Raw genomic sequence first — 14,270 nt, 5'->3', positions numbered from 1 at the left:
AAAGGAGTCAGAAGCTTTCAGGGGAAAAAAATCAAGTGTTTTGGACTACGACATTATTAAGGTCCTTAGAGGTAAATTATAAAATAAATTATAAAAGATACTATTCACCCAGAAAGATTAGGTATTATTCAAGTGTGTTTGCTCCTGAGAATAAACCTTTCTAAATTAACCTTATAAGGGCTTGAACTTTATACTTTGGTCAAGCTTTTAGACACCAAAACATTTACTGGCCTCTAATGCCACAAAAGCCAGCTTGAAACCATAAAAAACCAATCCTGAGGCTTATACATTATGGATCTTTGACAGCTACTTGTAACATTTGGCCTTCATTTCCGTGAATATTTTTGTCCTTAGCTTTAAAAACATCTTACCTTACACTTTCAGAAGAGCTCTTGACTACACTGTGATTTGACACTGTAATCCTGACCTGTGTTCTTTAGGGTGGGATTGTGTCTCTTTTTCTAATAGTTGTGTCCTGCACAGAGTGCATCTCGCACATACTGTGGTCCAATACATACTTGTCAAATGAGTGAAATACTGAATTAGCTTTTTCTTTTTGGTAGGGCTTTTCCTTTCTTAATCGTTACCTCAGTCTGCGTGGGCCTTGTCAGGAATCATTCTACAATTTGGGCCGTGGCCTTCACCAACTAGGGCTGATCCATCTTGCAATCCACTATTATCAGAAAGCCCTGGAGCTACCTCCACTTGCGGCAGAGGTATGGTATGATTTACTTTAAAAACCAAGGAGTCACTGCATTCCATCAATAGATAAGTGCAGTTAGCTCAGTGTTGTGGTCCAATGTAATAAATTACATAATAAAATAGATTTTTCCTTTATTGAATGCATTTATGTTCAGCAACAAGTAGATCTTTGACATCTTGGCCTTGTGACCTAGTCAGCAACCATGTGGACATATATGACTTGTGGTTAGTAATGTTTCGGCTTTCCCAAGATAGACCCGGTGGTTCTGCAGGTTTCAGCTGGTAGACACGGGGCCTCTATTACTCATAAATGAGTAAGAGAGTCATTGCTCATTTCCAAGCCAAAACTAGCTAACATATTTCTCTGTAAAAATGAAAGACCAATATTAATGTAGTTTTCTTTGTTTTAAGATAAGATAGGGTAAAGTGTTGCCAATACTGTGATAATTTCTGTCTAAAATCTAATTTTTAATTTCTGAAGAAAAGTACTATCTTCACTGTTAATTTCTTTACATTGCACTCATAATCCCCACATTCCCTCACAACTGTTTTCTAATTGCCCTTGTTCAACTTTGGTTAATAAGGAAATGAATACATACTTTTAGTTATGCTGATGAAATATATACACTTCTGTGTTCTTTTCTTCATAAGTAGCTTTATGTATTGCTCCTTAAGCTTCCTAGGTAGCAATTTTTCACTGTTGGCAGATGTTTTCAGGTGACTTCAAAATTTTGTATTGGCCATATTAGAAACATAGATCTAATGTACTCCATTGAGTCCATGCTTTGTTATTTAAGTAGAAATAAAGGTAATAACACCCGTAAGGTAATCAGTATAATCAATTTGCTGTATGCCCACCTAGACCTATCCTTTATATGCCTTTCCGTTATATAGTACAGTATTTTCCCCATCTTGTTGTTCATGTGTATTTGTGTTTTTATTTACTTACAATTAATTTTATTTTACCTTCAGAAGTTTCACATTTTTTATGAAGTCAAATCTATTAATCTTTCCCTTTGTGTTTTCTCCTTTTGCTATTACACTTAGAAGGGCCTTTCCTACCCAAGATTTTATTATTATTTTATTCAACCATATTTTTTTCTTTTAAATGGTTTCATTTTTTTTACTGTTAATCCTTAATTCATCTGAAGTTTATTCTGCTATGGCTTGTGGGTGAGACTTTTTCTTTAATTTATTGGTTAGACATTTTAACATATTTGATGATACAGTTCTATAATGATTAACTGAATGAGCATTATCTGATAATTTAGATCTGAGGTATATACATAGTTTTATACTTTTTTTTTAGTATTGTGGATTTTAATAGTTTTTTGAACACTTACACTTACAAAATTGTTCTGGATGTCAGTTTAAATAGAACTCATTTGTGTATTTTTCCCCCTAGGGTATAGAAGTTGACCAGTTAGACTTACGAAGAGATATTGCCTACAATTTATCTCTCATTTATCAGAGCAGCGGGAATATTGGAATGGCTCAAAAACTTTTGTATACCTATTGCTCTATATAATGCACCTCAACTGAGAAAGGAGTACTAGGTAGCTGCTGTGCATGGACCAATATTTTATGTCGCAGGGCTTATTAACCCTAAAATGGAAATGAAAATTTCAGAATTTCTAATTGTATATTTCATTTTTAATGTGTAATTATGATCTTTTGGTAGATATGTAAAATTATCATTCCTACAAGAATTTGTATATTGTTCTGTCATTTTCCTTTAGCATTTTTTTAGTGAAATTGTCCTCAGAGAGGTGAAATGGATAATATTAGCCTTTAAGGCAGCTTACGTTGAAGACACTTAATTTTTACTGTATGAATAAAAAAATTTATTCATCTGTGTATTTCATACCATGTATTAAACACCTACTATGTACCAGGCACTGTAATAGGTGTTTAGAATACGGTAGTAAGACAGGTGTGGCTTCTAATACAATTTTTTAAGCACAGAACTCGAGCATATATTCTTTTGAAAGGCATGTTTGTTACATTGTCACTGCCGAGAGTTGTCCATCTCTTAGTGCCCTGTGACTTTTGCACGGGCAGGTTTTCAAATACATCGTAAAGGTTGTTTGGTAGAGGAGAAACAAATTGGGACTCTTTCTGATGTCAACGATTATGTAATTCACTTAGTTACTAACAAAATTATTTAAAATGGTTATGTGTTAGGAAGGCCAATAATTGGCTGATCTTTCAGTTTTCACCTGCATGTGTCTCAGCTACATAGATTGAGATCTGAGAGGCTGGGCTTAATTCAAAGCATCCTGCTCTGAGGCAAATTTTAAAAATGCATTATCTGATGGCTTTCTGACCAAAACATGGAAAAATGAGGCCTATGTTCAATAATGTGACCTGGTTTCCATTTCAAGATCACTAGGAATGTAGGAAGACTAGGGAGTTATATATATGGAACAGAGTGTTGCTGATAAAGTAAAAATACAGTTAAAAACCTTGTACTTGTCTCAAATAGTGTATATTCTTGAATCTAAGGTAATAGTACTTTTTAGTTTGATAGCAGGTTTTCAGAGTTTCTTTTCAATGGGAAAATAATTGCTGTAAGTGCAAGCATAATGTGAATTGCAAGACCCAGTCCTCTTGTGGGAGGAAAACAAGTGTGAGACTTCAGATTAAAGAGGTACAATGAGGGCTCTTTACAAGTTCTTACTACTGTTTATACTGTACATATAACTTTGTAGTTGAAAAGCAAAATTTATATATACTAAGTAAATGTGTCATGTACTCTGTGTATATGTATATCTATAATTTAAGTACATTTTATTTTTATAATTGAAGTTGATTGTCCACTTGCTTATAAGTGTTTTATTTCATGCCATTTGCAGGTAATGATAAAGCTAACCAGAGAGTGATAAGATGTATTCGTATATTAGAATCCTGTGGAACCGAGTGTTCTGTGTTCAAATATTCTCTCTTGAATTAAATTCACTGGGCTGCCTCCAGTGTCTGCTCAATCTTGGAGGAAACAATACATCTCTCTAGCAAGCATCTAAGAAAAAAAGGTTTATATTCCATGAATTTGTTTAGTATTTAAAATCATAGCTACCATTTGTTGAGTGTTTACTGTACAGTGCCAGATACTTTAAATATATTATCTCTGATTCTCTCAGAGAATCACCTGCAAGATAGGTGGTGGTGTTCTTATCATCCCCATTTTATATATGAGAGATTAAATAGCATGTTCAAGATGATTAGCAAGATCCTTCTTGCTCAGATATCTTCCTTCATAGGAACATACTTGCTCCAGCTCAGAGTAACAGCATCAAATTTGTGCATAAGTTTATTTTAGAAAGAAAAAGGAGACTGGCAGTTATTTTTTCTATCCTCCAGGACTTCAGCCTATTAAAAGCACCTGTGGAAAACATATTTGGGGATGTCTTTTCAAAAGCTGAAATCACTTTCTTATCTACCATACTCACTCCAGCCATGGGATCCTGACAGCCACTTTATACAGTGAGGTTTTTTTCTACTGGTCTTAGTTGATTCAGCAGGGAGTCTGCTCCTGAACCAAACTGGGCCAATCAGGAGTTTCATCTCCCTCTTTCCCTGGGAATTTAAAATTGAAAAAGAGCTTTTTGTGGTGCTGGAACTTGAGAGCTGTAAGAACATTTTTTGCTGTCCCCTTGGGCCAACTAGCAGTTAACCCATTCCTTTGAGAAAGAAAAATAAAGCCTATGCATTAAGAGAAGCAGAGATGAGAGATGGAGAGAGTCCCTGCGGCCCCAAAGATTTCCCAGTTTTCTAGTCCCGTCTTTCTAAATCTGTGCTCTTACTCTTACCCTAAAGCTGGGTTCTTTCTATAAGATATTCCTGATTCTACAATAAATTTCACTATACTAGCTTGACCTTTTTCTGTTATTTGCACTCAAAAAAAGTTCTGAGCCATTATCATTCCACCTTAACTTTCATTTTATTATTCATGCTTTTTAGCTATTTTCACAAGAAGAAATGTGACAGCAGATGATGTCCCAGAATTATAAGTAGTGTCATGAAGTCTAATCCACAATAAAAGGATTTTGAAAACTTCAGAGCAGTAGACTGTGCCTACTGTCTGGTGGTATAAAGTTAACAGTAAGACCGTAAAATTGATACCTGTGCTTCTGATGGCTGTTCACATGTAAGAAGCATAATATCCTGACCAAGGTAAAACATGGAAAAGGAGGAGTTAATGCCCAAGGTAGGTGAGGATATTCTAAGGGGGAGCTATAAATAAGTTCTACCTCATATAAATGAGGGTCTGTAGTCCCCAAACCAGTTGCTGTTTTGTTAAGAAACTGCAAATTATACTTTTTGAGGTATTCTAAAGAAGCAAATGATCAAATGAACTGAAGTTTTTAAGTGGTGAAAAGGTGGGTTCTATAAATCACTTGGGCATGATGTTGATCCTGACATGATTCTAGTCAATTTGTGTGCCTGTAGGAAAAATGATGTTCTTTAGGAGATATCCTTTTCTTTGGAAAGGGACTTGGTGGCCCCGGGGAGTACTATAGTTTCAGTGTGTCTGGATCTCAGCAAAGTATCAGGACGCCTGTTGTGGTAAACTTGTGGACTGAATGGAGAAAAGTGGTTGGTTGATCATCAACTGGTAGATGGACTAAACCCGAAGAACGCCATGTTGTTAGACTGATGCCAACTGGAAAGAAATCACAAATGGTAAACTACCAAATGATATTCTTTAACATCAGCATCTTAACTGAAGATAGTAAGAGGCTGTCAAACTTAAAAGTGAGAAAACTAGAAATTATGTTTAAGAGTCAAGAATGAAAACCAAATGAATTGCAAGTAACAGTTTTGGGGGGAAAATGCTCTTAGGTTCAAGGACACCATTTAAAACATACAGATTGTGAATACCAGTGGCTCACTGAAAATTCTTTGGAGATTATAGCTAACAACAAGCTCAATATGAATTGACGGTTATGTTTTTATTAAATGAAATGTAATATTAGGTAACTAATGAAAACAGTGGAGTTTCCTTCACTCTGATCAGAACCCATGGAGATAAATTCCAGAAAATGACAAATAAGAAAGTGACTGCTCTTAAAAAATACAGAGTCCTTTAAAAAGAAATCAAGATGCTCAGCCTAAAATACAGACGACTTGAATATAGTTTTTTTCAATGGAGGATCTGACAGAGTGATTATTATTAACAATGCCTAGCCCAAAATAAATGACATCTTTTTTTTTCTAATCTAGCTCAAGAGATGTATTCTGATTTTGTCCCTTGTTTATCATCTGAACAATCATTGGCAGTTGGCATTTTCTGCCTAGCATTAACATCTTTTGGGATGGTGTCTAGTTCAAATTTCCTCTTTTTTCTGGAGATAGCTACCAATAAAGACCAAGCCCTGCTAATTGAAGTAGACCCAAGCAGGGCCAGTCATATTCTTTATCTTCCTGGTGTTTTGAAGCTTAGCCTGGAGAGAGGATGAAATTTCGTATGAAATTCTTTGGAACTAAATTACCTGGAGCGTACCTCGGGGTACTTGGAACACTCCTTCCTTCACAAAGGAGGTCACTATCCTTCTAGTAGATTCTCTTTCTTAAATAAGCTAGCATGCCATTGGGTTTTCCAGGAAGCAGGTGTTGAGTACAATAAGCTTTTTGTTGAGAAACACTTAAGAGGAAAAGAGCAGAGCAGAGCAGCCTTGGCAGGCAGAGCCATCAGACTGATGCAGACATGACACGGTCCGCCAGCCCAGCGGGGAGCAATGGAGCAAAGGATGCCCGTTGGAGGAGGCCCGTGACAGCAGGCATGGGTAGGCCCTTGTATTCCGACCTTGCTCAATTGCTGCATAGATGTCGCCAGAGAAGAGCATGACACTGGTTATCCCCACTGCAGTGGCTGGCCGAGGGCCTCCCCAAGAAGAGTCTGACCTGGTGCACATGCTGCGACACGGCTTGAAGGTGCAAAAGGCTGAAGACAGTCAACTAACCACACCTGTGGGCAGCAGGGATGCCAGGAAGGGTTCCAGACCAAAGAAGCCAAAACCCAGAAACAAGCTAAATGAAAAATATAAACTCAAGACCAAAGAGAATAGGAGAGGAGATACAGGCAGATCCAAACAACATTAGAAACTGAAAAGCAAACAGGAAATTGGTAACTGACTTAATAAACCACAGAAAAATGAAAGGAGAGTGCCTACAGGAGGTGGTGAGGAAGCAGCCAGAAGTCAGCTGATTCAAGTCGTGAGAGCCTTGTGCATTAGAGACATTAGGTATCTCCAAAGGCAGGTGACACGGGGCTAAAAGGTGGAGCAGTTGCTAGTCTGTTAAGAAGCAGTGAGCTCCTCTTAGTTACCCTTGGAGCAGGTTACCACTTCCCCCCAACCCCACAGGACACTGGTGGGCTCTCCCCTGGAGCTGTTGTTTCATGATCTCTGGAGTCAGTAATGCCAGGTGTAGCTGAAGGCAGAGCGTTACACTGAAAGCAGGGGATTAAATGAAAGTCTTTGCAGTGAACAGTGATCTCAGCCTCTTCAATGTATCTCCCAGAAAACTGGCAGCCAAGTTAATGTCCTCCAAGCAGGGGATTAGAAGGCTCCTCTCTGCCTTTCTTCTTCCTGCCCAAGAAAAAAGACTATAGATACTAAGAGTTGGGGGTCCCCGAGAAAACAGACTGACCTGGCTAGTGAAAGGTTTGATTGATTATAAATAACCCAGGGGGGAGGATCAAACTCCTGCAATGATGATCTTACCTGGAGTAGATGGCAGTACATTTCTGTAAGAATTGTACTTCATCGTTTCATTGTTTTACTACACTTATGCCAGCTTTCAACATTTGCAATATAAGCTTACTTTTATCATTTGGGCAGAAAAAATTTCTGAACCCCCCTCCGTGCTTGTGCAATCATACCCAAAAGCTCTGTCCTTTGCACTGCTCCCCATCACCACGGGTAAGACAGCTGGAGCCCTCATGCGTTTGTCCCGTCCATTTTTCAGCCTTGACCAAAAAAACTGTCTTACAGACATCAAGGTAACCACATTCTGCACAGAAAATCTCTAATCATAGCTAAGATCATAACCAAAATGTAACTTGTTTGTGGACTCAAGGTAAACAAACTTAGAGTGATAATTAGCAGGGTCAGTTGGCACTGTAGTAAAGACAGGTGTTTATTCTGAGAAAAGAGGGTTCAGGCAGGTGAAGAGAGGAAATAGAAAGCCAATAAACACATACATCTGACTCTGACCCACAGTAGCATTAAGAGGACAGGGGGACGTCCATCCTGATGCAGCCAATTCTAAGGATGTCAGTTCTGTTTCCTCTTTCTAAAGCTAGTGTTTTGGACTTCTAATTTCATATGCTAGTTTCAGAGGTTTGAATGCTGTAAGACAAGTATGTCTTATTTAAGCATACTTTATACTTACAGACGGTGAAAGAAGTATTATTCTAATAATATGCTTTACAGAGTTACTCCTGTCTTGTTTGGACAGAGATTTTAGATAAGTTTGTGCTGTAGGTGAGGCTCCACGTGGCATCCTTATTTCAGGCACTCCTCCTGTCTGAGCAAAGGACGAGAAAGACGGTGATGGTGAACACAAGAGGGCGCATGATACACACAGAACTTCCCAACGGGGGCGCTGCCAGCGGGGAGCTCTCCGCGACCGCCTCGGCCTCAGGGAGGACAGCCAATCACGATGCCGCCTGTGTGCCCTACTAAGAATACCTTTTTGTCTATCAGCCGCAGCTGCGAAATCGGCCGAAAGTTTCTCAAGATGCGGATTAAAAGCAGCTTTGGGGTGAGTGAGCAAATCATATTGACCCTATTTCCAGGAGATCACCAAAGCCTAAACATATATTGATACTTTCAGCAGTGTCAAATAAGAGGGTGGGTATTCCCCCTCTCCATAATCTCGTCTTTTCTCTTCCCTTCCCCACTCTTTTTCTAGGGAGTCTCTCGTAAGCCTGAGAGATTCACCCAGTTAGCATGGTAGCACATTGAAGTTCTGCTGTGTTAGTCATCAGTAACAACACACAGGTCTGTTTAGATGATTTGTGTGGAAAGACCTAAAGTTTTCTTCCAAAGATGCATAGGCCTTGTAGGAACTGATTTAACCCTTCCAAGGGAAAAATCAAAGAATTGTGCGTGTCTCTTTGTGTATAGTCAGAATTAGTGGATTGTAGGGCATGGATTTCAGTATGTACTGCCAAGTTGCTCTCCCAGAGGGCTGTGCCAATTCTATGAGCATGTCTGTTTACCTATGCCCACTTCAAAAGTGATGTTTTTTCCCCCAGTTGATGGGTGAGAAATGGTTGTTGCCTTTGCATATTAGTAAGGTAGAAATCCAAGTTCTCACACGTTTATAAACCTTTCGAATTTTTTTCTTCTCCAAATTGCTTTTGCCATATCCTTTGCCCATTAAAAATAATATTAGGTCCTATTTTTCGTATTGAATTGTAGGCATTCTTAATCTGGAATTAAGTCTTAGTCACTTGTTTTTGCTTTATTTATTGTGTCTTTTCGTAAAATTTTAGTTTTAAATTTTGGTGTCTCAAGCTTATCCATCTCCCCTCCTGCCCCCTTTTATGGCCTTCATGAAACTTCAAAACTTGAAAAGAAAGTTGGACTGTATTTTAGTAAAATAGGGAAGATCCCGGCAAGTCGAGTGGAGTTCTTAGGAAGATTGAAGGCAGACCAGCCTCATCTTCATTTGGTCCGACAGAAAGTAGGAAACAAACAGTAGGATCATTGAAACTGCCTGGGTGGTGAGGTAACAGGTGCTAGAAGCAGAGAGTGAGTGTGGGGGGAGGGAAGGCATCTACAGAGATAAGTTTACACTTTCCAGAAACTCAGAGGTTTAGGTGGAATGTGAAGGATTTAAAAGGCTCTTCTTTGAGATTGTGTAAGGATAAAAAAATGACAGACAGGGTACATGGCCTGTGTGCTTGACTGCCTACGGGCTTCATAGCAGGCTTTTGGCTTTACCTTAGCAAATGAATCTAGTCTCATCATGAAGCCAGAAGTCTTCTCTAGGACGACCAAGAACTTATCACATATGTTTTTAAACGCAGTGGAGATGGGTAGGAGTCAAGTAGGTGCTGGTGTCTGTGGGCCAACTTCAGGTATCTCAAGAGGCAAAATAAACTTCTGAGATTCTTTTTTTTTTTTTTTAATTGAATCTATCGTTTCAAATACCAGTGTTTTCTTTTATGCTTAGTGTCTTATATCATGTTTATGTAGTCTCTGTTGACCTCCAAATCATGAAGGTATTCTCCTACTTATTTTTGGTTTTGGTCTTTTTAAAAAATTCAAAGTATTTAAACTAAAACAATAGAAAACAGTTCACCCACTTCTCCCACTCTCCTACTCCCCACCACCTCTGGTAACAGCCAATCTAGTCTCTGTATCTTTCTATTTTTAAAAAAATGTGACATGTAAGTGAGATTATATGGTGTTCGTCTTTCTCTGACTTATTTAGCATAATGTCCTTACTTCATTTAGCATGAAGTCTATCCATGTTGTTCCAAATGGCGAGATTTCAAACTATATTACAAAGCTATAGTAATTCTTTTTTATGGCTGAATAAAATTCTCTTGTGTGCATATGTATCACATCTTTCTGCATTCATCCATCAGTAGACACAAAGGCTATTTCCATGTCTTGGCTTTTGTTAAATAATGCTAGAGAGACTATGGGGGTGCATATGTCTTTTCCAGTTAGTGTTTTCTTTTTCTTCTGGATAATTCTGTAAGTGGAATTGCTGGATCAAATATAGTTATACTTTTAATTTTTTGATACTGTTCTCCATAGAGGTTATACCAATTTGTATTCCCACCAGCAGTGCACAAGGGTTTCCTTTTCTCCACACCCTTACCAGTATTTATTTCTTGTCTTTTGGACAGTGGCCATTCTGACTGGTATGAGGTGGTATCTCACTGTGGTTTTGATTTGCATTTTCCTGATGATTAGTGATGTTGAGCATCTTTTCATGTCCTTGTTGGCCATCTGTATGTCTTCTTTGAAAGAATTTCTATTTGGATCCTCTGCCTCTTAATGATCAATCACTTGTGGGTTTTTTGTTGGCTTTTGCTCTTGAAGTATATGAGTAATTTATATATTTTGGATATTAGCACCTTATCAGATGTATGATTTGCAAAAATCTTCTACCAGTAGGTTGTCATTTCATTTTGCTGATGTTTTCTTTTGCAGTCCAAAAGTTTTCTAGTTCATATGGTCCCACTTGTTTATTTTGGGTTGCTTTTGGTGTCAGAATTAAGAAATCACCACCAAAATCTATGTCAAGGAGTTTACTGCCTATGTTTTATTCTAGGAATTTTATGGTTTCAGGTCTTAAATTCATCCTTAATCCATTTTGAGTTAATTTTTATGTATAATGTAAGCTAGTCCAGTTTCATTCTTTTGCATGTAGCTGCTCAATGTTCCCAGCACCATTTGTAGAAGAGATTATCCCTTCCCCATCATATATTCTTGGTTTGTCTGTCATAAAATAATTGGTTACACATGCCTGGGTCTATTTCTGGACTCTGTTTCATTGACCTATGTGTCTGTTTTTATGAAAATACCATACTGTTTTGATGACTATAGCTTTGTAATACAGTTTGAAATCAGGGCATGTGATGATTACAGCTTTGTTCTTCTTTCTCAAGATAACTTTGGTTATTTGAGGTCTTCTCTGGTTCAGTACAAACTTTAGGATTGTTTTATTTCTGTGAAAGGTGCCGGTAGAATTGTGATAGGGATTGCACTGAATCTATAGATTGCTTTGGGTAGTATGGGCATTTCAACACTATTAATTCTTCCAGTCCGTGAGCACAAAATATTTTTACATTGTCTTCAATTTCTTTCATCATTAATGTATTATAGTTTTCAATACATGGCTCTTTCAACTCCTTGTTTAGACTTATTCCTAGGTATTTTATTCTTTTTGATGCAATTGTAAATAGGGTTGTTTTCTTAATTTCTTTTTCTGCTAGTTCATAGTAACTGTAGAATTGCAACATGTATTTGGGTATTGATTTTGTACCTTGCAACTTTACTGAATTCATTTATTCTAACAGTTTTCTAATGGACTCTTCAGCATGTTCTATATATAATATCGTTGCCATATACAAATAATAACAGTTTTACTTTTCAATTTGGATGGCTTTATTTCTTTTTCTTCATTGCTCTGGCTTGGAATTCTAATATTCTGTTGAATAAAAGTGTCAAGAGTGGACATCCTTGTCTTCTTTCTTAGAGGGAAAACTTTTCAGCTTTTTACTTTTAAGTATGAGGTTAGGTATGGGCTTGTTATACATGGCTTTTATTATGTTGAGGTATGTTCCCTCTATGCCCACTTTGTGGAGAGTTTTTATAATAAATGGATGTTGAATTTTAAATGATTTTTTTTTTACATCTACTGAGATGATCATATGATTTTATCCTTTATTTCTGCTTTCATAACCACTGTGGTTGTAAAAGATGCTTGATATGATTTCAGTTTTCTTTTATTATATTAAGACTTATTTTGTGGCGTAACATACGGTCTACCTTGGAAAATGTTCCATGTGCACTTGACAAGAATGTATATTGTGTTGTTTTTGATGGAATGTTCAGTAAATATCTGGTAAGTCTATCTGGTTTAATGTCGTGTTTAAGGTCAGGGTTTCCCTATTCATTTTCCATCTGGATGATACAGGCATTGATGAAAGTGGGGTATCGATGTCTCCTACTATTGCTGTTAGTTTCTCTCTTTAGGGCTGATAATACTTGCTTTACATATTTAGGTGCTTCTACATTAAGTACATAAATATTTGCAAATGTTATATATCCTCTTGTGTTGACTCCTTTATCATTATGTAATACACACATCTCTTATTATAATCTTTGTTTTAAAGTCTATTTTGTCTGGTATAAGTATAGCTACTCCAAATATTAGTTTTTATTTTCATGGAATATCTTTTTCCATTCCTTCTTTCTCAGTCTGTGTATGTCCTTACATCTAAAGTGAGTCTCTTGTAGGCAGTGTATAGATGGCTTAGATGGCTACTTTTTCTTTTTAAATCCATTCAGCCACTGTATGTATTTTGACTGAAGAATTTAGTTCATTTACACTTAAAGTAATTATTGACATGTGCTTATTGACATTTTGTTAATTGTTTTCTGGCTGTTCTTGTAGTTCTTTTTCTCTTGCTCTCTTTTGTGGTTTGTTAGCTTTCTTTAGTGGCATGTTTATATTATTTTATCTTTTTTGAATTTATTATAGGTTTTTTGCTTGCTTTCTGGTTTCCATGAGGCTTACATATAACAACTTATATCTATACTAGTCTAGTTTAAGTTGATAAAAACTTAAGTTTGACCCCATTCTAAAGCTCAACACTTACTCTCCCCACCACATTTTGTTTATGATGTCACCATTTCCATCTTTTTGTCTCATGTATCCCTTAGCTAATTATATAATCATAGTTATTTTTACTGCTTTTGCCTTTTAACCTTCATACTAGCTTAATAAATGATTAATCCACAACTTTTGTTACTTTTCAGTGAGATTCTTTCATATATGTTGTTACTAATTAGTGCCCTTTCTTTCCAGCTTCAAGAAGTCCCTTTAAATTTCTTATAAATCTGGTTTAGTGTGAAAAGCTCCTTTAGCTTTTGTTTATCCGGAAAACTCTTTATGAGTTGTGAATGATAACTTGGCAGGCGTCCTAGGAGATAAAAGAAACTCCTGAAGTTATTCTTACTGTTACTTCTGGTAGAAGAATGGAAAGTTGGGGCTATAGTATAATTAGAGAAAACAACAGAAAGTACCTCTTTTTAGCTAGTATGACACATTGGAGTAGTTGAGGCAGAAGTAGCCTTGCAGGAGTGGGAAGAGATGTTGGCATATATGTTAAAAGCAATAGAAATCAGAAATTTACAAGCTTCACCTGTCTGGAAGAGATCTGCTGTTTGAGATCCCGGAGTTTCCTTTGGCAGGAATCCTTATGATTAATGGCAGACTCTACCTGCCCAGTGGCACCCTCGTTTGGTATTGGAAAGGTGCAGAAGTACTGAAGAAATGGACTGGGGTTCCAGGTCCCGACTGCGCCAGGTAGACTCTATCCAGCACTCACCTTAATCTCTACTTGACTCTAGGCTGTAACACAATGTCAGGGCTTTTTCTAGACTGGAGGGGTATTGAAAAGCTGTGTCACAAAGAGAGCCAAGACAGGAGTTGCTAGTCCCAAATAATTCTGTTTCATTAGTTATTCCAAGAGTTAATACTTAGAAGGTCTCTGTGGCTTGAAAACAGAAAGTTACTTACATTTGTGTTACCATGTGACTAGCCTCTAAATATCCAGAGTGCGTTGTGGGGTAAAAGAAGCAGACACGCTGTGCTGTTGTGCAGGAGATCCCTGCGTTCACCATGATAAGTGAACTGGCTACAGCCAGCTCCTTGAACCCGCTGCTGTTGACGATAGGCTGAGGAGAGTATTACACGCACACATGCTTGTGTACCCTGGGTGTAGCACAGCCCCCTTAGCATTCCCCTCAATTCCTGGGAGGGGTGAGGTCAGGGTAGTGAAACAGGATAGTGCTTTGAGTTCTACAGTACCC

The 14,270-nt window shown here is 37.5% G+C and overlaps 2 protein-coding genes across 4 annotated transcripts in view; both read left to right on the top strand.

Moving 5' to 3' along the window:
- Positions 1-14,270, top strand: part of LOC140845011 (general transcription factor 3C polypeptide 3-like) — a 72,430-nt gene that overhangs the window by 27,022 nt on the left and 31,138 nt on the right. The window contains exons 17-18 of the mRNA XM_073218461.1: positions 564-716; positions 2,108-8,469. Coding sequence (XP_073074562.1) covers positions 564-716; positions 2,108-2,230 — 276 coding nt within the window. The 3' untranslated portion in view covers positions 2,231-8,469. The remainder of the gene's footprint in view (positions 1-563; positions 717-2,107; positions 8,470-14,270) is intronic.
- LOC140845010 (uncharacterized protein C2orf66-like) overlaps positions 8,331-14,270 on the top strand; it is a 75,362-nt gene continuing 69,422 nt past the window's right edge. For all 3 annotated transcript variants that reach the window (XM_073218460.1, XM_073218459.1, XM_073218456.1), the window contains exon 1: positions 8,331-8,469. The gene's annotated coding sequence lies outside the window, so the exon portion shown is untranslated. The remainder of the gene's footprint in view (positions 8,470-14,270) is intronic.

The sequence above is a fragment of the Manis javanica genome, chromosome 12 (genome assembly GCF_040802235.1).
Source record: "Manis javanica isolate MJ-LG chromosome 12, MJ_LKY, whole genome shotgun sequence".
NCBI lineage: Eukaryota > Metazoa > Chordata > Mammalia > Pholidota > Manidae > Manis > Manis javanica.
The sequence above is the reverse complement of the archived record's forward strand: the minus strand, read 5'-3'. Positions and strand labels throughout refer to the sequence as shown.